The sequence below is a fragment of the Apodemus sylvaticus genome, chromosome 2, assembly GCF_947179515.1.
Source record: "Apodemus sylvaticus chromosome 2, mApoSyl1.1, whole genome shotgun sequence".
NCBI classification, from domain to species: Eukaryota; Metazoa; Chordata; class Mammalia; order Rodentia; family Muridae; genus Apodemus; species Apodemus sylvaticus.
In genome coordinates, this window is record NC_067473.1 from 28,756,136 (window position 1) to 28,779,231 (window position 23,096).

At 42.9% G+C, this 23,096-nt stretch overlaps 1 protein-coding gene across 2 annotated transcripts in view; it reads left to right on the top strand.

Moving 5' to 3' along the window:
* The first annotated feature begins 3,311 nt into the window (after positions 1-3,311).
* Ppp1r9a (protein phosphatase 1 regulatory subunit 9A) overlaps positions 3,312-23,096 on the top strand; it is a 256,258-nt gene continuing 236,473 nt past the window's right edge. The window contains exons 1-2 of one of the 2 annotated variants that reach the window (XM_052173213.1): positions 3,312-3,370; positions 5,558-7,173. In XM_052173213.1, the coding sequence (XP_052029173.1) occupies positions 5,779-7,173 (1,395 nt within the window). In that variant the 5' untranslated portion in view covers positions 3,312-3,370; positions 5,558-5,778. Of the gene's footprint in view, positions 3,371-3,681; positions 3,780-5,557; positions 7,174-23,096 lie in introns of those variants that run through there. The other variant, XM_052173212.1, reaches the window with a different exon arrangement.

Here is a 23,096-nt window from a genome sequence, read left to right on the forward strand (position 1 = left end):
TTGATGCTGGCCACACTTGGGATGGATCTTCCCTCTCCAGTTAAATCTTTCATCAAATGTATTCAGACACACTCAGAGGTATCCATAGTGATTCTAAATCTAATCAATGGAGACTATTGCAGTATGCTGAGATACACAGCATACTTGGTTTCTGTAAGCGTTTCCATATGAAAAGTGTAAATCCCAACTGCAGATCCCTTTCGAATGTTGAGCATACTCACACAACCCTTCCAGTTGCAACAAGTGAAACAGCTGTCCCCTAATCTCTACTACAACCGGACGCTGCCAAAGTACATGAACTTTTATAGACGCAGTACGCCTCTCAAGTGCACCTCACACATGTATTACCTCCTGGGGATTTCTGGATGGAATGAGTACTCTGTATCTATATGTATCTGTCCAGTAGGGTGGCCTCTAGCCACTAGTAACTATTGAAACTTTCCATTATGGTTATTGAATACATTAAGTTACAAAATGTATTCAACATCCACATGCATTGAGTTAGTACAGGTCTAGTAGACCCTTCTACCATCTGCAGACACTGGAAGTGTGAGGCCTCTGTGGAGAATCCAAGAGCCTTCACATAGCAGCACGGTGTTTATAAACCCTGTCATTCCTTCCGTATGGACTTTCAAAAGTTTCACATTTTCAGAAAATAAACTCCAAACCAACCAGTCTTTTGGCTCCTTTTCTGTATGATTCATCTTTTTGTAGAGAGGTGTAAGACCGATTTTATTGCCAACACTACCTCCTCTTCTACAGACAGAACTCAATGATTAGATGTTGTATTTATTTAGGCTATTCTCTCAAAAAAAAAAAAAAAAAAAAAAACCAACACCAAACACCCCGTTTCTATGCTGCATTGAAATGACAGAAATGTTTCCAGGGGATTATCACAGACAGCACAAATGTTCTTTCCCAAAGTAGTCTTACATCTGTTGATACTTACAGAAGCAGCACCCACTTCTCAGACAGGAAATGCCAGTTTCTTGGTAAGGACAGAGAATATGGAGGCGCTTAAAAAAAGGGAAAAAAAAATGTCTACCTGAAAATCAAACCTACAGAATTAACTATCTAAAGAGTTATTTAGAAACGGAAATATTTTCCTTCCGTAGCACACAGAGTATACTTGCTTGGCCCTTCTCTCATCATTATTTTCTAGGAAATGAAGTTGTAAATACATCACAAGGCCCAACCCTCCATTTTCCCTGCCTGTAACATGTCCTGATATTTCAGGCTAGAGAGGCGGCTCCAGGGTTAGGTGCTGTACTGTTCTTCCTTAGGACCTGGGTTCAGTTCCCATCACCCACACCTGGTAGCTCACTGTCTGTAACTCTAGTTCCAAGAGATGAGATACATGTTTCTGGTCTCCATGAGTACCTGTGTTCCTGTGCATGTACTATCTCATGATACATAAACACACACTCATACATAAAATGAATCTTTAAAAATATTATTGTAATTTGTTAAGGAAACTTTGTTTTAATCAATGACTGCAGTGTATTGTATCATTTCCTTTTTTGTTGCTAACTTCTTGTGGCTTACTTAAGTTAAGCTTGGTGGTGAGGTAGGTGCAGAATAACACACACATATGGTTGAGTCCTATTTTTATTTTAGTTATAAATTGGGGTTGGGGAGGGCTTAGAATATATCCGCAAATATGATTCTAGGGCAGAATAGAAAGATGGGGAATCACTGGAACATGGAAGAAAAAGAAGACCCTCACCCCAGAGCTGAGCCCACTTGTTCAGATAAGAGGCAAGACTTTCAGCACAATTAGCGACATTTGCTGTAAATGTTGAACACACGCATGCATGCACGCAGCGCATGCACGCAACATGCACATGCATTAAAATGAGCTATGAGCCGAGCTTAAGGACATGCCACAGATGACCTCGGAAGTGCCTCATTCCCTTTTCCAGACCTTTTCTACAAATCTCAAAACGTGAACTTTGTTTACGGCAAAGTCGGCCTATCTTTTCAAATTCTGGCGATCTAGAATTTTACCTTATCCTTTGAAACCTGGAAGGCATGCCTGGGGGACGCTCCTGGTATCTCATTTAGGTTCCTTGCTCATCCTTCAATGGCAATAGTTTCAAAACTGACCTGAATGGTATATATCAGAAATGGTACAGGAAGGAAAGCAAAGAGAGAGCCTCAGAGAACCTCCAGCTGTGCTCTAGAGTGCACCTTCATTGCACCCTAAGTATCTCTATCTACTTACCCCTCTACTCTAGAATACTCTTTATTAAGCCTCAGTCCTGCCAGCTATGAGCTAATTGTAAAAATTCTGCATCTAAGCAAAAGTTGAGAACTTTAAAATCTAAACAACTAGGGAACAGGTCAGGCTGAAGGGCGGCAGCACTGAGTCGTGCCCTGACCCCTGCCAAGGCTGCTGGTACAACTGGAATTCTAAATCTAACATTTCAGTGCTCTTTGAAATATAAAGTACTTTGGCCTCTTTCTAGATTGCCTGTATTGAGATGGTTACACTATTGATACTATATATTTATTTGTATTTTCCTGATTCAGTTTCTCTGAATAGCCTTGGCTGTCCAGGAACTGTTTTCCAGGGTGGTCTCAAACTCTGAGATTCATCTGTCTCTGCCTCTCTGCTGGGATTAAAGACTTGAGCCACCATGGCCCTGCTGTTTCTCTATCTCCAGACAATGGCTGGATTATAGGGTGTCCACAAACACAATTCTCCTGTCTTGGGTGGTGTTGGGATTATGTGTGCGCCTCACACATGTGTGGCAAAACCAGTTTTGACTCTCCAAAAATCGTTCTCTCTGCCCCACAGGGCTTTCGGATACATTGATGATCTATATTGACCACCAAGGTGCATTTTGTATATAGGAGAAAAGTATGTAACCGGTAACATATTTGGGGTGGGGGGAGAGGGTGTAGTGAAAGAGTGCAAAACCAGGGAGTGGGAACTGAAAAGATATACAAGAAGAAAGTCTAAAGTCCTCTTCATCACATGCCTTGTAGCAGTGTGGCCTTCAAGGCCCACTGGGTCATCTGAGTGGACGCCACATTAGAATAGGGCCTAGGTCTTGGCCTTCTAGGCCAACCCAGGCCATTGTCAGGCCTTGAAGGCCTGGGGTCAGAGAGTTAACCACAGACTCTGTGGAGTCCCACAGCATCCAAACCCTGCCCTGGAACCCACACTTGCCAGGCCCCAGAGGCACAGGTCTTGCCCTAAGTGCCAGAGCCCCCTCGCCCACGGTCTTGGGGGTGGGGCGGCCTCGCCTCGGGCCGGTGCTTTTCGCCCTTCCTTGGCCGCCAGAGGCTCCCTCTCTCCCTCTCCTGGGATTTCGCTGCTGGGCTCCCTCTCTCTGCGGCCCTAGAGTTAATCCCATCAGCCGAGGTGAGGCACCTGTTACCCCGGGGCCTTCCTCATCCCCGAGGCTTGTCCCCTAGTCCAACCGGGCCTCGCCGGCCTCAGGGCCCGGCATGGGGGGCCCCGCACGTGGGCCGAGCGGCGTCACAATCCCAGGCCTCAAGCGAGGGTGCTAGCGCGTCGGGGCCCCGGGCCGGGCCGCCATGGCTGGGGTGGAGTGGGGGTGGGGGGGAGGGGAGCGCAGCGCGCGTCCCGGGGCCGCCTCGCGCGGGCAAGACGCGCGTGGGGGGCCGAGGCGCGAGTGCAGGCGGCCGCCGCGCGCGCCGCGCCGTGACGAGCGGGCGGAGGGCACACGATCTGCGCCGAGCCCGCACGGTCACGGGAGGGCGGGGGGGGGGAGCGCCGGAGGAGTCCGACCTCCCGCCCGGGCCGCTCGGTAAGGGGGCGGCGTGCGGGTGGCGGGGCGGCGGGAGCGCGGGGAACGAGGCGGCGTGCACAAAGGCGGACCCGCGGGCGGGTGGGGGTGGACTGCGGTCGGGAGCGCCGGGGTGAGGAGGGGAGGCTTTATCCGCGGGATCTATTGTTTCCCGGCACACTGGGAGGGAAAACAGAGGCGTTTGTGATCATCACCCCCCCACCCTCCCTTAGCATTTGCTCTCTCTCTGCCCAACGCGGCAGGCGAGCTCGTCTCTGCCCGGGGCCACACACTGGGATCCGCCTGGCAGCCGCCGGGGGAGCCGCAGCCAATGTGTTAGGACTTCAGGTGCCTCTTGGCACAAAGCTAGACTGCGACCTCCTGCCTTAGCGCCTGGCGTCACCTGCTCTCCCTGCCGGCCCTGCCTGCCCCGGGGGCCGAGCTATTGCGTCCCGAACCAGGCAGGGGGAAATCGGCTGCCTCTCAAGTTGGTGTTATTTCTGTTTGTCTTTTGTGAGGGCAGGTTTTTTGAATCCCCGGCGGCCCCCTTCGCCCCCGCCTCCGCCCCCTCGGGCTTGAATTGGCGGAGGGAGGGAGGGAGGGAGCGGGCTGTGCAGCTAGCGGAGAGGGGAGGGTGTTTATGGGTAAAAGGACATTGTCAACGCTTTCCCCAAAAATTAAAAAAGAGAAGGAAATAAAAGAAAAAAAGAAAAAGAAAAAGAAAAAAAAACCCAAATCCCAGGCACCACACTGCTCTCTTGTTTGCCTGCATGGGCCATGCATGCATGCTGGACCAGGAAGCGAGTTTGGGAGCTGATTTAAGTGAAAGTGTGGGCTCCCTCAGCTGATGGTGCGTGAGGGTGATGTGGTTCCTTCTAATATTAAAACAAAACAAAACAAAAGCAGACCAGAATGGAAAAGGTTTAGAACAGCATTGACTGCCTGAAGTGTTGGACTGCTGGCAGATTGCTAGAAAATCCCAGCTCTGGGCTGGAGGGCAGAAAGGCAAGCTTGCAGAGCGTTTGCTTTTTTTCTTTTTCTTTTTCATTTTGTAGTGAGTTAGGGGTCAAAAGGAGTAGACAAATCAGGACTGGGGAAGGAAGTGTCATGGTATACCTGGTTTCTCATTGTTACATTCTCATGCCTCTGTCTATTCCCACAAGACTCCACTCCCTAATTAATAATAGTCTCTTGGCTAGGAAACTTCCAAACAATGCATAGAAAACTTACAGTAAAACTTAATTGACCTTCCAGAACTTACTTCTGTTTGTTTTGTCCTGAAATTGCACTGAAATGGATACTTTGGGCATGTTATACATGAGAATATTAGCTCAGAACTATCAAAGAAACCTCTGTAGCCATATTTTAGAGTTTGGAAATGTATACTCCAAACTTTTCCCTGTTCTGCACGGTTATGGAAAATTCCCAAATCAAGTGGCCATTTTTATTATTTTTTTATTTTTAAAGAGTAAGTGAATTGTTGAGTTCTTTCATAATTCACCTCAAACTTGGTCTAAAGCAACTGTCAAGTGGTGTCAAGTGGTGTGTGTGTGTGTGTGTGTGTGTGGTGGTGGTGGTGGGGGCGTGTTTTGTAAGCATCTCCAAGTTATGTTTGAAACACTTCTGTTAGGACAAACTGGAATAACTTTTTAGCTTCTTAAGTTTAACGTCCCATTTCGAGGTAATTTATTTGATGTGTGGCAAAACCACTTGGAAAACTAAGTGTTAAGTGTTGATTAGCTGACTGAATAGAAATTCAGACAAACATGAATTCAGAAACTCGTTTTTTTCTATTACAGATGAACCTCTAGTCTTGCTTTGAAAAAAAGCTAGTTTGTGTAACTCTTGACTGTGAATAAATTTCTAATACACCCGTTGGAATCATCACTGGACAAGTGTACCATTTGCAAGGTCCTTTACCTGATCAAACACTGGGGATTAGGAAGAGAGGTCTTTTTGTTTTTTTGTTGTTTTGCCCCGTGATCATTATGAGCATTGGCTTTTCACCCTTGAAGTAAACATGTTGAAAGCTGAATCTTCAGGTGAACGAACCACTCTCAGAAGTGCCTCTCCTCACAGGAATGCGTACAGAACAGAGTTCCAGGCACTGAAAAGTACTTTTGACAAACCCAAGTCAGATGGGGAACAGAAAACGAAAGAAGGCGAGGGCTCCCAGCAGAGCAGGGGTAGGAAGTATGGGTCTAATGTCAACAGAATTAAAAATCTATTTATGCAGATGGGTATGGAACCCAATGAGAATGCTGCTATTGTTGCCAAAACAAGGGGGAAAGGTAGGCCCTCATCCCCTCAGAGAAGAACGAAGCCCAAAGAGTTTGTGGAGAAAACGGATGGCTCAGTGGTTAAGTTGGAGTCCTCTGTCTCTGAACGAATTAGTAGATTTGACACAATGCATGATGGCCCTTCGTATGCCAAGTTCACAGAGACTCGTAAGATGTTTGAGAGAAGTGTGCATGAGTCAGGGCCAAACACTCGCTATTCCCCAAAGAAAGAGAAAGGAGGAGGGGCGGAACCACAGGATGAGTGGGGTGGCTCCAAGTCCAATAGAGGCAGCAGTGATTCCTTGGACAGCCTGAGCCCCCGGACGGAAGCTGTCTCTCCAACTGTGAGTCAACTGAGTGCAGTGTTTGAGAACAGTGAGCCTCCAGGTGCCATCACTTCCGGAAAGGCTGAGAGCAGTGATTACTCTGTGACTGGGCATTACCCCCTGAATTTACCTTCTGTTACCGTAACCAATTTGGATACCTTTGGCCGTCTCAAGGATTCTAATTCGAGGTCTTCCTCAAACAAACAAGATACTGATACAGAGGAGCCTCAGCAGAGTGACGCTGTGCCAGTACCGGAAGTGGCTCAGAAAGGTACCTCTTTAGCTTCATTGCCTAGTGAAGAGAGCCAGCTGAGCACAGAAGCAGTGGACGTCACAGCTCAACCAGAGACTCTGGACAGCACCGATAAAGACAGTCCTGAAGAACCCTCTGCTGAAAACCACACAATGCCAAAGTCTTATATCCTTTCCCCACAGAACGAGCTGTTAGAAGATGCTGAAGCTAATGTGGTTGGGAGTGAGAGGGCTCAGCAACAGAAGAAAGACCTGACAGGTGGTGATCTAACCTCCCCCGATGCTTCTGCATCCAGCTGTGGCAAAGAAGCACCTGAAGACTCAAACATCTTTGAGAGTTCCCACGTATACATGCACAGTGACTATAACGTGTATAGGGTGAGATCCAGGTACAACTCCGACTGGGGAGAGACGGGCACAGAGCAAGATGAGGAGGAGGACAGTGGCGAGAACAATTACTATCAGCCTGATATGGAATACTCGGAGATCGTTGGCTTGCCGGAAGAAGAAGAAATCCCAGCAAATAGGAAAATTAAGTTTAGTTGTGCTCCGATTAAGGTAAGTATGCTTTTTCAGATTGTTCCCTAAGTTTCCTTTCAGCACTGGGGGCCTATGCAGGATAGATTTGACAGTTACTGGGTTTTGTAAGAAATTGGAGGTTGTTGGTGTGCACCTGTTCTGGGGGACTTTAGGAGTGTGGAATTGGAGAGGTGTCAGCCCGATTAGTTAATGTGGTGTCTGGTGGGTATAAACCACCAGTGAGGAATTGGAAAGGTGAAGAAGTTTGTGAGATACATTCAGTGGGGTGGAATCTGAGCAGCAGGAACACACACACACACACACACACACACACACACACTCTCACACGCACCAAACAAACAAACAGGAGCTTTTTGAAATGCAGCTGCTTTTACAAGATTTAAAATTACCTATCAATAATCACTTTCCAACTACCTTATAAGACACAGGAAATCAGATAAACTGTGTGGTCTATGCTAGCCTTGAAGTTTTATTTATTTGCTAAATGTATCGGAGTCATCCCTTCAGTGTAAGTGGATCATGTTGCTGAACTTTCTTCTTCCCTTTTTTTGCATTACTACTTGGTTGTGAACATTTGCTCTATGGAAGTGTATCAGCTGACTTAAGTACTTGGTCTGCAAAGCCGTGACAATATACACCTTCAGCTTCAGGATGTGTTACATAGCTTTGCGGTGAAATTTTTCGAAGGGGAATGTAATTGGCTTGCTCTTCGCAGCGTTTTGTTTTCCTCTTATATATTGGATAAATGCCAATTAAATTGAGATGCTTTATTGTGATGACTTCACAACTAACATTTGACCTAGGAGAGGAGCAGAAAGCCTCACAGCCAGGGGCCGAATGAAATGCCCTTAGTGCAAAATGGCAGTGAGGGCCTTTGAGCACCGGAATCCCCTGGAGTGCTTTTCAGAGAGTACTTGCCCACTAGCTCAGTCCTTAGATTTTGGAATCATGTCCGTGTGGCGTGTGGGGAGTTAGGGCGCACATGTGTAGTTTGATACCACTTTTTAGCACACATTATGTACAGATTTGGAATTTGATAGCATATCTTTGTCAGTTTGCTCCTCAAAACCTGAAGTCATTGACTGTTGTCATTTCCGACCCATGTGGGCTTGCATATGAAGCTATAAAGGTAGAGAACTTACATGGAAATCCCCACAGAAATGCCTGGCACTCCTGTGACTAAGCAATGATATCTTGAAATAAAGTAATAATCCTGTGAAATTCTGTAGAGATGTTAGTAAGCAGAGTTATTAGTATATGGTGAGCACTTGGGGTCAGAATTACCACATACAGTTTGTCTATGTTTAAAATAAACCAGAGATATGAATTTAATTTGAGAGTAATCCCTGTCCTTGGATGTTAAAATGAACCAGAGATATGAATTTAGTTGAAAATAAGCTGTGCCCTTGGATGTTTTAATGCTTTCTTGTATTAATTTTCTCTGCTGGCACAATCTTGAGGGTTATTCTCACTTTTAGGAACCAACTTCAAAGATATCCTTTCCTTAATGCTGTCCAGTGGACCCCCAGATCTTAATAGTTAACGGTCCTTTGAACATCATCTTTCTTCCTCTTAGGAAGAAACCTGTAAGATTAAACTGTTTTAAGCTGAAGAGATACGTAGCTGAAATAACTCTTCAAGGAGTTTGTTAATCCCGACCCCTGACTGCTTAAAGTAGGGGAATAGCAGATTATGAACGTTTATCATCGAGACTGTTAACCCGTGAGTCTCAGGGGACACCAGCTGAGTATTAGAGCCCTATGACGCACAGACCATAACTGCGCAATGGCTTGCGGGATGGATTTTAAAGGACTTGTGATTGAAGTATGTCTTCCGAATGTGAGCAAGCCAGCTCTTTTGGTGTGCAAATTTGAAATTCAGACTTTCTTGCCTCTGTTGCTTATAATAATAAGTGTGTTGCTTCTTTCAATCAACCTGGGTTTCATATAGAAAAAGAATGTATACATTTAGTCCATTTCGTAAAGAACCTGGGTCATGGGAAGATCTGAGTAACCAGAGCATTGGCCTTTCACTGGCCTCTTAATGAGTTGGAGTGAATTAAGTTTGCAAACACAAGTGTCATTCTTATCTCCTTTGTAATGAATGGGACAATTACTCTTTCTTGTTGATTCTCTTGTTTAACAGGAAAGTGGATACACTTAGGCACTTGCAAGCATCTTTCTACTGACGGTATAGATTGGTTCATTCACAATTTAAAGTTTTTTTTTTCCTCAAAAGGTGGTAATTTAAAAACAAGTTTCAACCAGTGCTTCTGTGGGTTCATCAAGTGTGTAGTCATGCTGCTAGATGCAGAAGATTCTTTCTGTAATAAAGAATTCTTTCTGTAAGAAAGAATCCCTTCTGTGACCTAGTAGTCAGATCTTGGCTATGTTTTACTTAAAGCAAACTCAGGTTAAACGGTGTAACAGCACTGTGCCCAAATGTCTGTGCGTTGAGTTCTTGGAGGTACTTGGTGTGCAGTGACAGGGATTCCATGGGTTATTGGAACAGAATACGTTCGCCCATTCATTATATATGCTTGCTTATATTTGTCAAACGTATTTAGGCAATGGAAAGTTAAGAACAAACTCCTTTGTTTGCTGTTTAAATACTTTCTCTGAGAAGCAATAAAAAGCATAGTCTTTACAGAAATAATGTTTGCAACTTTTATATTTTCGGCAATCCCTTTTTTTTTCTAAACTAGGTAAAATATTCCCAACATATTTAGTTCTTCATTTGTCTCCTACATGAACTTTGTGGTGTGATAGTTCCTAAAGTCTAGGTTACTTCTCTTACAGAGATTCTCAGTAAATGTTCAAGACTTTAGGATGTCTTAAACTTGGATCCAGAAAAACAAACAAGCAAACAAACAAACACAAACAAACATAATAGTTGACCTTTCCTGCAACATATTCCTTACATTTATTAGTTACTCTGACATTGGTAACATTCATTGAGACATGGTGGCACACACCTGTGTTCTAAGGGTTTGAAAGGCTGGCGCAGGAGAATAGAAACTTCAGGGCCATGGTGGGATACATCTTAAACTGTTTCAGTATCCTCCCCTTCTCCAAAAGGTCGCATTGTATCACCTGCCAACAGTCAGTGGAGTTTCTCTGTCTTTTTAGAGGCACAGTTGTTTCTAATTGTATAGGTTTATGTATTTAATAAGGTTGTGGACTATCAGAATAAGATTATTAATAGAAAGTGGAAACCTTACTTTGAGAGAATGTTATGACCAATATTAATTTAAGGTATAGAATGATGTTTTAATTTTCAGAATTTTTTTAAGAGCAAGGAATTTAATTAAAGTAAACGTCAATCAAGGTCAACCCGGAGTAGCCTTTGTCACTCTGTTTTCTATCTTTTTAAAACATTTACTGAGGCTCTAGTGTGTGTCAGAAAGACTATGAATAAAACCAGTAAGGGAGGCCCTGTCACAGTGAGGGGCATGCGTGGGAGGTGGGCATCCCATTAACAAGGTTTTTCAGTCTCCTCTGCTGTCTTCCTTCCTTGAGTCTCATTAAGGAATTCATAAATAACCCTTTCTGTTACCAGCGGCCTTATGTTCTTTAGGATTGTATTCTCTAAATGGTGTCACCCGAAAAAGATTTTTTTAAACTCCCATTAACTATGAGATAGCAGAATTAATGTTGTGGTGCGTTGTATTACCTATGTTTCTCAAACTGTGCTGCACTTTGGAGACCTGGTATTCAGAGAAGGACAGGCAAGGGCAGAGGTGCTCTTTTCACTCTTCAGAGGGGCCTTGGAAGCCCTGGAGGATGCTTTTTATTCTCTGCCTTCTGGGAGGTCCGAGTCACTGCCTTGGGCATTTAAGGCTTATTTTTTTTCAGTAGGGACTTTCTGAACAGAGTTCTGAGGTCCACCTTTTGTGTCTGTGGAGGCTTTAAATTTCTACAGTGCTTCTTAACTGTCATATGCATATGAGTCACTTGAAGATCTTGTTAAAATGCAGATTCTGTTTCTGTAGGTGTTCCCTGAGAAACTACCTTGATGCAGTCACTCCATCCTGAGCACAGTGCCAGGCGAGCTGTGGCTGAGGGGGATGGTTGAATCTGCAGTTCTCTCAACTCAGTTCAGAACGCAGGTCTAGATTCAAGATGCAAGCCATAAAGTAGGCGGATGCATTTAAGAGAGACGGAAGGGCTGGACACTGAGCTCATCGATAGAGGACTTGAAGTTCTCTCTGAGTCTTGCTGTGCAGCCTAAGCTGGCCTTGTTGGTCTCTTTCACACCAGCCTTCTTCCACTGTTTGTGGGGCTCTGGGGACCAGAGCTGGTATTGGGGTATCAGTGTATTAAGGCTGTGTTGGTCAGTAACAAGCTGTGGCCCTGTGAGTTTGTCTGCTGATAAGCCACAGGTCTTGGTTGCTTTCCTCAGAGCGAGCCCCTGCAGTTCCAGAGAAAGGCCATTTGGAGTGTTGAAGTGAGTAGCTTTATAGGGAGGTGACGCAGCTGTTGATCCAGACAGAGTGATGATTTCAAGTGTTAGTCCATTCAGTCTCCTTATGTCTGTCACATTTTCTGTGTATTCTGTTTGGATAATATCAGGTAACTACAACTTACCTTTTTAAAGTATATTTTTGAACCTGAACTTTGCCCTTGTTCTGCCAGTGTGCATTTTTATTATGTGTACTTACCGAAGCCTGCGGTGGCCCTTTCTCAGAAGCTGCTTCCCACGTTGTTGATGTCACTTCTGAGGACATTCATCCACCATACTTGTTTTCTTTCTTTTTCCCAGCTGGGGTGGGATGGGTTGGGCCTCAGGCATTCTAGTGAACTACTCTACTGCTGAACCACATCTTCAGCCCCATACATTTTCTCTACCACTATAATAGAATTTAATAGTTTAAAATTCTGTAGTGAACTTATTAAACAGTAGATCAGGACGGGAAAATAAGAGTCTATATTTTTTTTCTTTTCCTGTTTTATTCTTGGGATAAAGCCTCCCTAGGTAGCCCTCCCTGATTGGCATGAAGCATGTTTTGTGGCCCAGTGTGGTCTTGAACTCTTGGCCGTCCTCCTGCCTCAGCTATTTGAGTGCTGAGGTGACAGGTGTGTCCCACCAGAGAGGTTCTGCATTTCTCATGGGGTCCTAAGTTGTGTCAGTGCTGCTCCCCAGACCTCTCTTTGGATGTGAGAGTGAAGCACAGTGGTTGGCCCCTGGGGAAACTGGCTACAAGATGCTCCCCAGTCTGCTCCCTGGGAGGGACTGCTTAAGTAGGTTGTGTGCCATAGGATTCCTATAAGAATAAGTTGCAGTTACACAAGGCACTGTTTCTGGATGGCAAAGTGGATTATGGTCTCTGCATTCAGGAGGAGTTTGGGTCATTAAAACACCACAGCCTAGACCCTCCTGTGGCTTTCATTATAAAGAGACAGGAGAAGAAGGAAGGTTTTTAATTGACTGAGAAATTCCATTCCTATCGTTCTTTGGGGGCATCTAAATCAATAAGCTTCTAAGGGAAAATATAAGCATTGTCATCTTAATTGTCTTGTTTTTATTTGGATTACTTTGAAGGCATAACATTGAAATTGGATTTTCTCTTACGTTTTGATGTTTTATAACCTATGGTTCATAATAAAGCAAATGAAAAATGTCAACTAATTGAATATATTCTGCAGAATCAAATAATATATGTAAAATCAGTCCCTTGCCTAAAATTCAAGGCTATGCACTATATGCTTGGTTCTTGATCACTGAACAATTATCATTTGTTTATGAAGAGATTTTTTTCCCTACAGTAAATCATGTTTGATATTTCCTTGCATTTCGTAGCAAATTTTGAAGATTTTTGCTCAGGATAACTATCTTGTCTTTGCTGTAAATTTCCTTACAAGAACATGGGTTGCTGGATTCGTGAGCTTTCAAAGAAAGATGGCAAGTTTTGGGCCTAACTGTTAATGTTCATATGTAACTTACCTCCTTAACCCAACCTGTTCATATGGAGTAATTTGATTTAAATGTTCTTTGCATTTGAGTTCTTTTAACATCTTCATTACTATACCCAAAACAGTAGCTTAGGGATTTATTCAGAAAGCTAATTAAGATCTGAGCAAACAAACAAGCCTCGGAAAACCGTTTGTTTCTTCGTTCTCTTCCTGGTCAGTTCTTACATTTCCCCAGCATTATCTCTTCATGGTGGCAGCACAGAAACTTGGAACTGGCAGTACTGAAAGCAAGCTAATGTAATTTCCTACTCATTAAAGGAGCCGTCAGCAGCATGACCTTTAAGCTTCTGCTTGAATAATATTCTTATGGGGAGTTTATTGTTTGGAGGATAAAAGGAGAATTAAAGGGGAGGGCATGCTAGGTATCTATGCACTTGTTTTTGAATAATCAATGTTGACCTGCCATTCTGTATTGAAATAAAATTAAACAACCAAAGGTCACTACTTCTAGTGTACTGTTCATTTTTACTGGGTGGTGTAACGATCGCTAGTATCTAATTCTAAAATGTTTCTATCACCCAGCAAAAAAATCTCCCAGCCTGTTTGTTATTAATCATTCCCAATTTCTCTTCCTCAGTCCTGTGGCAAACACAATCTACTTGCTGTCTCCGTGGCTTTGCCTCTTCTGGACATCTTATGTGCATGGAATTGGGAGCGTACTTTTTTAAAGAATGTAGGCGATGTAATGAATGACTTGGGATTAGTTAAGTTACCAGGCAATGGCAGGCTACAGGGAAGTCTGACGGAGGAAGACAATGCTACCTTTTAATGACATCTCACCAGACCAAGATTCAAGACCCAGGAAAGAAGAGAATGCAAGGGTGGTGGAAGAACTTATGATCATATGACATATATGACCACAGGACAGATGGAGACTGAGATAGCTCGATTGCTTGGGGCCGTGCACTTCCCCATTTAGGGAGGTGTTTCAAGCAAGGTGTTGCATTTTAGCTTCATATAGTTTGGAACTTCCAATGTAGACCAGGTTGGCCCAGGTTCTGCTTCTGCCTCCCATTTGGCTGGATTAAATTTTTGCCCCAGTTCTCCCTGCCTGGCTTGCACTCCCATGTTCTAGAGGGCTGTGGTGAGACAGAACTGTGTGATTCACTCAAGGTTTCAGAAAGGACTGCTTATGCTAATATTCATTTCCATTGTTATGTTGGGTGCTTTTTAAAATTTTTATTTTTATTTAAAATTTTTTTAGAAAAAACCATTTCCCTAATGATGTCAAGGTTGTTTCTCTCTTACTGGGTTTTGTTTTTGCTTTCAGTGTCTGTTGTTGTTGTTGTTGATTAGGATTGTTTATGGGCAAACTAAAGTCTTTTCTTAGACACTGAGAATTACCCTGGTAGTCTGTAGACTTGGATAGTTCTCCTCTTGAGCCTTTGGCTCTCTCTCTGTGATTGAGACTGTCTAATTGGTGGGCTTTGCTTAGATGCTTGCTTATGCTAGGTGTAATTCTCTGGTCATATCTTAGACACAACTGTACCGCACAGTAATCATGCGTACTTGTGCCATTATTTGAAAGAGAAAATCTGAGGATAACTTTTGTTAAACTGTTAATATGAATAACGTATTACATTGCTCCTGAATCTTATTTATACCATGGCTTCTACTGAAATCTTAAAAGTGGTTAAAATATTAAATGAAAGGAAGTCATTTTAATAGAGTGGATTTGAGAGCAATGCATCTTTTGAAAGTATGGGTTGAGTATATATTAAAAACCCTGCTGAAGAACGAAGAAGAAAGAGATACTTTTGGGTAATCTAGTGGCTGACATATTAATTGCTTCCACTCACTTTTGTTCTGGAAATAGCTTCATAGCATAGTTCAGAGTGATTGAAGTATTGATAATTTTTTTCTTTGCACAGTTCCTAAATTTTCAGCCCAGCTCGCTGTTTCTTTCCCACGTACCAGTCTGTACAAAGAACTTAAATAGCTCACTTGTAAAGATACTCCGAAATTTTATTTCCCAAAAGAAAATTTTATTTTCTTACTTAACATATTTTGTTGGGATTTTAAAAAGTGTTTATGTCATGTTATAACCAATCCCTATATATTTATGGGTGGATATGGGATAAGTTATGCATTAAGCTTTATATAATGTGCTGCTGTGGCCTTCCTGGTTTTGGGACTGAATTGCCTGGGTTGACTGAGTGAAGGCACAGACGGAATGTTGGCATCAGATGGGCCCTGTTCCATGAGGGAAGGGTACTAGCAATGGTCCTGAAACCCATTATTTTGTCTAGCAGGAATAGAAGGGGAAGGCAGTGGGGTAGTTAATCTCTGTAGGAGAGCAGTCTTAGTCTGAAGTCGGGGCAGTGTCTGCCTACAGGGTCAGTTCTGTACTTGGACCATGGACAGGCCTGGTGTTGTCATGGCTCTGAGGCCCTGGGGATCTTGACATGGCTGTGCACATGTCAGTGATATATACACAGACTTCATATATTTACCATGGAGAAAGTGCCTATTTTCTCTTAGAAACTTTGCCACCGAGCAGTGAACCTTAAAACAAATGCAAATTAGTCTTACAGCATAGGACTTGCTGCTGGACACTAGCACATGCCTGATAATCCCAGCACTTGGGAAGTAGAGGCTGGAGAATTAGGTATTTAAAGTCACCTTCAGCAGCATAATTAGGGCAGTGTGCTACGTGAGGCTTTGTCTCAAGCAAAAATACCACTAACATCATCCTCAACAGCATCACCAATGATAACAAGAAAGGTTGAACCTGGCAGGTAGTTGGTATGCTGGCAGGAAGGCAGAAGGATTGAGTGTAGGAGGCTAGACTGGGCTACATATTGACATTTTGTCTCAAAAAAGAAAAAAATAGTCTGGACTAGCAATGAGAATGTGTGATAATATAGCTGTATATTAGTCATTGTCTCATTGCTAAGGTCAGTACCTAACAGAAGCAACTTAAGAAAGGATTTTGGCCCACAGTTTCAGAGGGTGTCGTCTATCATGGTGGGAGGGTATGGGGCAGGAGAGGTACAGTGCTTGGCAGTGGGTTATGTGGTAAGGAGCTCTTCAAGTGGCAGACTGGTGGCAGAGTGCTTAGCCGGAACTCTGAGAAGGTACTGAAGGGCAGGTTCCACAGCCTTCAAACTCAAAGGAGCAAGGTCTCGGGATCAAATATTCACAGTATGAGCCTGGACAGAAGCAAGGGGGCCTTTTAGATTCAAAGGATACCAGGTTGGACAAACAGCATTGGAGAATGACAATTGTCCACTTATGTTGCCCTAACAGAGTGTCTGAGTTCATTTAGATCAAGATTCCAAACACTGGAAACTCTGCGAGCATGGTGGTGGTATCTGGCAAGGGTGCCCGAGGTGAGGGGCACTTGGGTGTGATGCTACAGGGTGAAATGCACCAGTGCAGGCTCTTATGACGGCAGGGCTCTCTCACTGATGCAGTTCCATAGGAGAGGCATTAATGCTCTCCAACAACCTGTCTTTATTGTAGTTATAATCACAACATGTGACCTTTAGGAAGACACACATAAACCATTGCAATATTATGAGCCATAGCCTGCACTAACTTTAAGTATCTGTATATATGATTAATGCTTAAAATGAACTAACATCACATACATGTTTGTATGTGTGTGCATGCGGCGGCATCTAGACATTTTTCTTAAATTATTTAGGATGGATTTTAAAAAATAAAAACACTAACAAATTATTTTAAAGTCGTTCCTATGCTCTGATGCATTCTTCTTCCGAAAGGTTGTGTTATCATAACATCGCACTGGGATACTTTTTTCATGCCAATACCAAGCATTATTTTAGAAATATCTGTAAGTAGCCAACACTGCTACTCATAATTTCTGTATCCTGTGCTTATTAAATGGTGAAGGTGCAGGCTTTGATGTGTTTGCAGGTCTGTCTTATTACTTTTTCAGGTGCTGAGTATTGAGCCCCACGTCTTAGTTGGACTACGTAAGCATTCCCCTCCCGAATCACATCTCCTATATATAAGCTTGATTTCTCACCCATCAACCTTCCTTACATAGCACCTTTTCTCTTTACTGCTTTTGGGTTTGTAGTGTTTGTAAGGATTGCATTGTTATTTGTGTTAGTAGAAAGTAAAGTAATTCACATTTCCACTAAAAGGGGAATGGTTGAATTTGTCACGATGGCGGTACCAGAGAATGCTGTGCAGCTCATGATTCAAATCGTTTATTTATTCATTTAATGCATTTGTGTGTTTGTGCCTGAGCATATGTCTGTGTACCACATACACATACGCCGTTCCTGGTGCCCACAGAGGCCAGAGGAAGGCATCAGATTCCTTGGAACTGGAGCTACAAGCAGTTGTTAGCTGATAAGTGGGTGCTGAGAATCAAACCCAGGTCCTCTGCAAGATACGGAAGGGCTCCTACTTGCCGAGCCATCTCTCCATGTTTTCTGAGATGACTTCAGAATGAGGAACCACAACAAGCAGGATCTATACATACATACATCGATTTTTAAAAACATTTTTATTTTTGAAAAAAAAAAAAAACGCATCTAGATGAAAGATGGTAAGCGTGGAGATGAAGACTCCATACCGTAGTATAGAGAATGAAGGAGCGTGGACGGGTAGCGGTGATGCTTAGAAAGGCTTTTGCTTCTCTACATTTACCAAGCTCGCCATAATGAGCATATGTGCCTCTTACAAGGACTGGGGCTGTGGACAGAGTGCTTGCCTCGTGCTTATGACCCCTGGGTTCAGACATAGCGTGTAATACAGGCCAGCGATCTCCAGCACTCTGGAAGATCAGAAGTTCAAGGTCATCAGGAGCTTTAGGCAAACCTAGACTAGTTGGGATCCTCTCCAAAAGCCAACAGGGTCCAGTTGAGATTGAGCAGCGGGTCAAAGAGCTTCCCCACTTAAACCTGAGGAGCCGAGTTCCATTCCTGGAAACCACACAGAGGTGGAGGGAAAGAGCCAGCTTCGTGCACACAAAACTCTCCTCCCAAACAGAAAACTTCCTTCCTAGAAGATGGTGACGGGTGGGCAGATGCAGCTGATCAGCACTAACAATTTAAAGACAGTGACAAAAATTAATGGGACGCTTTCAAATTATTTGAATTTAATTTTATATATTTATTGTGTGCGTATGCATCCGTGGTGCATGTGAAGGTCAGAGGGTGACTTGTGGGAGTCAGTCTTTACTGCTATGGAAGTCCCAGAAATGGAGCTCAAGTCGTTTGGCAACATGGGCCTTTAATACTGAGCCATTTGTCAACAGACAGGTCCTTCCTTCCTTCCTTCCTTCCTTCCTTCCTTCCTTCCTTCCTTCCTTCCTTCCTTCCTTCCTTCCTTCCTTTTAGTAGTTAATTTTTAGTGTAATTTTGGAGCACATATCACAGAAAACAACTGTGGTTGAAGGTGTTAAGAATATTGGTACACTTAAGATGCACCACAGATTGAACTCGGACTCACAATCCCCCTGCCTCAAGCTGTACTTACTCAGTTGTCTGTATCCTCATTTCTAGGCAACACTAACAGATGCAAGATTTAAGGTTTTAACTTCTCTCTGGAAAACAGTTACTGCATGCTGAGGTTGAATGTGTGGGTTACTACATGCAGTGAAATTCATTCTGTTTGTTTGAGTGGTACAAAGTATTCGGACCTTTAGTAGGTAAGTCCTCTGCTATTCCATTTTATCCTTTGTCCAAATTTATCATATTTAATATTTGATTAAATCGATCCCACTTCTGTAGCTAGGCTTTTCAGGTATGAGGGGGAAAGTTTCTAGTATGTTTTAAATGATGACTATACCATTTCCATAGACATTAGATGTTTTCCTTGAGTTCAGGTATTGTGCTAAGATATTCTGATGTGCCATTTAAAACATTGTTTTGGAAATCAGATATATTAGATTTGAAATGCAGCAGATCTTTTTTGAATAAGTTTTTTTAAAAAAAGATTTATTTTATTTAACCTATATGAGCACACCACTAGAAGAGTGCCTCAGATCCCATTACAGATGGTTGTGAGCCACCATGTGGTGGCTGGGAATTGAACTCAGGACCTCTGGAAGAGCAGTTGGTGCTCTCAACCACTGAGCCATCTCTCCAGCCTGAAATGCAGCAAATCTTAATGAATCATCTTAACTAAAGACAACAAACATTTGTTTGATGAGAGCCTGACCGTGCTCCTGTGTGAGCTCATGTGTGCTCCTGATAGTGCTCTCATGTGAGATCATGGATGCTCCCTGACGGTGCTCCCGTATGGGTCCATGTGTGTTATCTGCAGGGACACTGAGCTGGGTGAGCTTTCTGCCTAGAAAGGTGACTGGAGATGTCTGCTTCAGTGTCTTGCTTACAAGCAGCCCTGTGAAAAAGAATCACAATCAGTTGAAAACAGGATTTTGTAGTGTAGACTTCCACAAAGTCCTTTTGACAATGTTTCCTGTCCCACAACACCAGCCAATATGTAGTTTCCTGTTGTTCCTAACAAAAGCATTGGCCAAGAGGAGATCCGTTTGATGTATGAGTGGACTGTATAGTAGTATATAATATTTTTAGTCGGGGTCAGAAGGTCATTTCCTTTCACGTATTGGACAGCTTCCACCTTTGAAAATGTTTAGCAAATAATGTTTTAGCATATAGATGATGAGAAACACATATTTGTTGCATAGCAGAGCTGTGAAATTACAAACTTAAAGCATTGCTTTTGGTGAAATTAGATTAACTGATTATTCTGATCTTAGAGTTGTAAGGAATCTGGCATCTCATGGGGTCTAGTGAAGTCAAAGTATCATGGAATTCTGTCAGTATCATGGAATTCTGATTGGTGGTAGTGATTCTTGGCTGATTGGATATACTTATATATAATTGTAAGGACCTCTTCCTTTAGAAAAAGGAAGCACCAAGTATACAACCTTGAAGGGTTTCTTTTTAGAAAAATGATTAAATTGGGAAAAGGCTGTAAATTCAACGAATAAATTATTTTTCCTGATTATAATTTTGAATACCTTTCTATACATTTCTCGTCTATAGTGATCTGAAGTGGCCATCTCCCGCTTAGCTAATTGTTCCCATGCTGAGTTGAGCAGAGCCTGCAGTTTTTCAGGGAGGCTGCGACTCCTGCAGAACTTTGCACTGTGGCTCCTTCTGCATAGTGAGTAAGTGCCTGTAGGGAATGGAGCATCCTCAGGAGATGGACCATTTGCAGACGAAGTACCTCCTGGAGCTTCATTTTAGAGTAGCCAGACTTTGACTCTTGTCATAGAAATTCTTACCTGAAGTCTATAAAGGAACATATTGACTCTAGTTGATCTAGTGGAACCAACAGAATCTATTCTTTACACTAGAGTAAGATGGAACTAAACCTTGCTTTAAAGAAACCAAAAAGACAAAACAAAACAAAATCCTTAAAATATTAAAAATATGAGTATTTTTGAAGGCATCACATTCTATATTTAATAGTTAAGTGATTAGTTTGAATTCACCAGAGCAACAGAACCAGTAGGACCAATAGGACACTTGCACACCCACAAGTGCTCTCTCTCTCTCTCTCTCTCTCTCTCTCTCTCTCTCTCCTTCATGAATGCACAGAGAAACTTATTGTAGAGAATTAGCTGGCCGACATGACTGCAGATTGCCAACTCAAATCTACAGGGTGGGCGTCTATACTAAAGAGCTGATGTTGCCATTAAGTTTAAACGCCTTTGGCTGCCTAATTCATTTTTGCCTGGGATAAGTACAGTATCATTCTAGTATTCAGGCTTTTCAACTAGTTGGAAAAGTTATTTCAGAAGGAACTCTTAGCTAAAACATTGTCACATTCAGGGATGGCAGCAAATGCATATAATCACAGCCATGGGGAGGTAGAGGCAGGATGATCAGGAGGAGTTCAGGGCCATACTTGGCTTAATAATGACTTTGAAATCAGCATGGGCTTACATGAGACCTTGTCCCAAAAACCTATGTGAGTAAAATGAAATGAGTATACTACTATAGAAACATGGAGAACAATGGGCTGATGTTTGACCGAACACTTCGGACTCAAGCTTCAATCTTACAATTAACCATCCATCTGTTGTATGATCCGTTCTCTGAAGAACCATTCCAGGAAGAACCGTATAGATCTCCTGTGTGTCTAAATGAGGGAATTGGTTCTATTGTCCATTTACTCTTGGAAAAACTGACTAAGTAGGGAACTTCCCCATATGTTTTAGTGCAAGATTATATGTTTGAAACCAAATCCTACTGACTTGGTAGCCCCATGCACCATCCCAGACTCTCACTATACTTCTAGTTTCTGATTCCTGAGCCCACACATGGTGCTTTGACCTCTACTTCATAGTGCTGGCAGAGCCTTGTATTCTCTCTCTGGTTTTCTTAAGTTTGTTTACACTCTTAAGGTTGGATCTTGGTTTGTTCTGCAGTGTGCCAAAAAAGACTATCACAGTCTGTATCAGTTACCCTTCCCTTTGCTACCCCTTCCCTCTCCCACTGGAATACTTCAGTTTTAGTTAGGGTTTTACTGCTGTGAACAGACACCATGACCAAGGCAACTCTTATAAGGACAACATTTTATTGGAGGCTGCTTATAGGTCCAGAGGTTCAGTCCAGTATCATCAAGGAAGGAACATGGCAGCATCCAGGCAGGCATGGTGCAGTAGGGGCTGAGAGTTCTACATCTTCCTCTGAAGACTAGAAAACTAGCTTTCATGCAGGTAAGATGAGGTTCTTAAACTCACGCCCACAGTGACACACCCACTCCAACAAGGCCACACCTCCAAATAGTGCCACTCCATAGGCTAAGCATATTCACACCATGTCAGATTCTAATAGTATTTGTCATGTATACTGGTTGTATGATTTACCTATAGGCAGCATCCTTCAAGTCAGCTTCAGGGGTGAAGGCTGAGTGACTCCGTTATGGGTTGCCATCTTTTCTAGCTGTGGTACTGGCTGACTAAAGCTATGTGCTCTTTCATTTGGGAAATCTCAATCTATGGCCCTGTAGGGTAATCGTAGTTCATAAGTAAAAGGAATAGTCATTAACATATGGCTGTGTATGATACGGTTGTGGAAGAAGAAGGGAAGGTATTCATTTTGCCTCAACTTTATTTCTGCTTTGAGTGATCACTCAAGCTTGTAATTAGCCGTGAGAGAATCCGAAAATTGAGGCTGCCTCAGAAAACTGTAAAGGTGTTTAGAACCTGCAGTGACTTGCCACAACTTTGATAACTTAAATGTGTGAATGTGTTTATATCCTTATATGAAAATAATTGAAAATTTAATTAAAGACTATAATTGAAATCGGGCAGTGGATGTAGGAATGCCAGCGATTAGGGGGCAGCCTGGGCTCGTGAGACATCTTCAGAAAACAAAACATCAAAACAAAACAGACCACTTTCCTCAAGGCTATCAAACTATGTTTCCTACAATGAGCTTTCTTTAGTTTTTAGCACTTTGAGAGGAGATTCACTGCGGACTCTTTCTGTCTTTGCCTTTACTCCCCTCTATTGATCTTGGAAGCATTTGGTTTCACTCTAGAACTTTTGGGTAATTTTGCAAACATTGGTGGTTGGGCGTTTCATTCTCCGATCAAACTCTTGCTGAGTATGAGTTTGCTTATCTAGAAAATATTTCTATAGTCTATCAAGTCTTCTCTCCCTGCAGTTTTCTTTCCTTCCTCCTTCCTTTCTTGAGACTGTGTCTCAAGCAGTCTAGGTTGGCCTTGAACTCTTGAGCCTCCTGCTTGTGCTTCCTGAGCTGGGATTACAGTCGTGCTCCTCTGTGACCAGCTTTCCTTGGTAATATGCGAGCAGTTAGTAAGAAGCTATGTGAGAAAAACAGGCCAAGATCTGGAGATCCTTCCTTCCTTTCTTGTTTGCTTGTGTGTGTGCATGAGTGTGTGTGTTTCTATAAATTACATTATCTGGAGGATACCTGACAGTTGTTTTTAAGATGAAATATGAAATGGCTTTGCTTACTCATGCAAATTTGTTTATAAACAAATTTT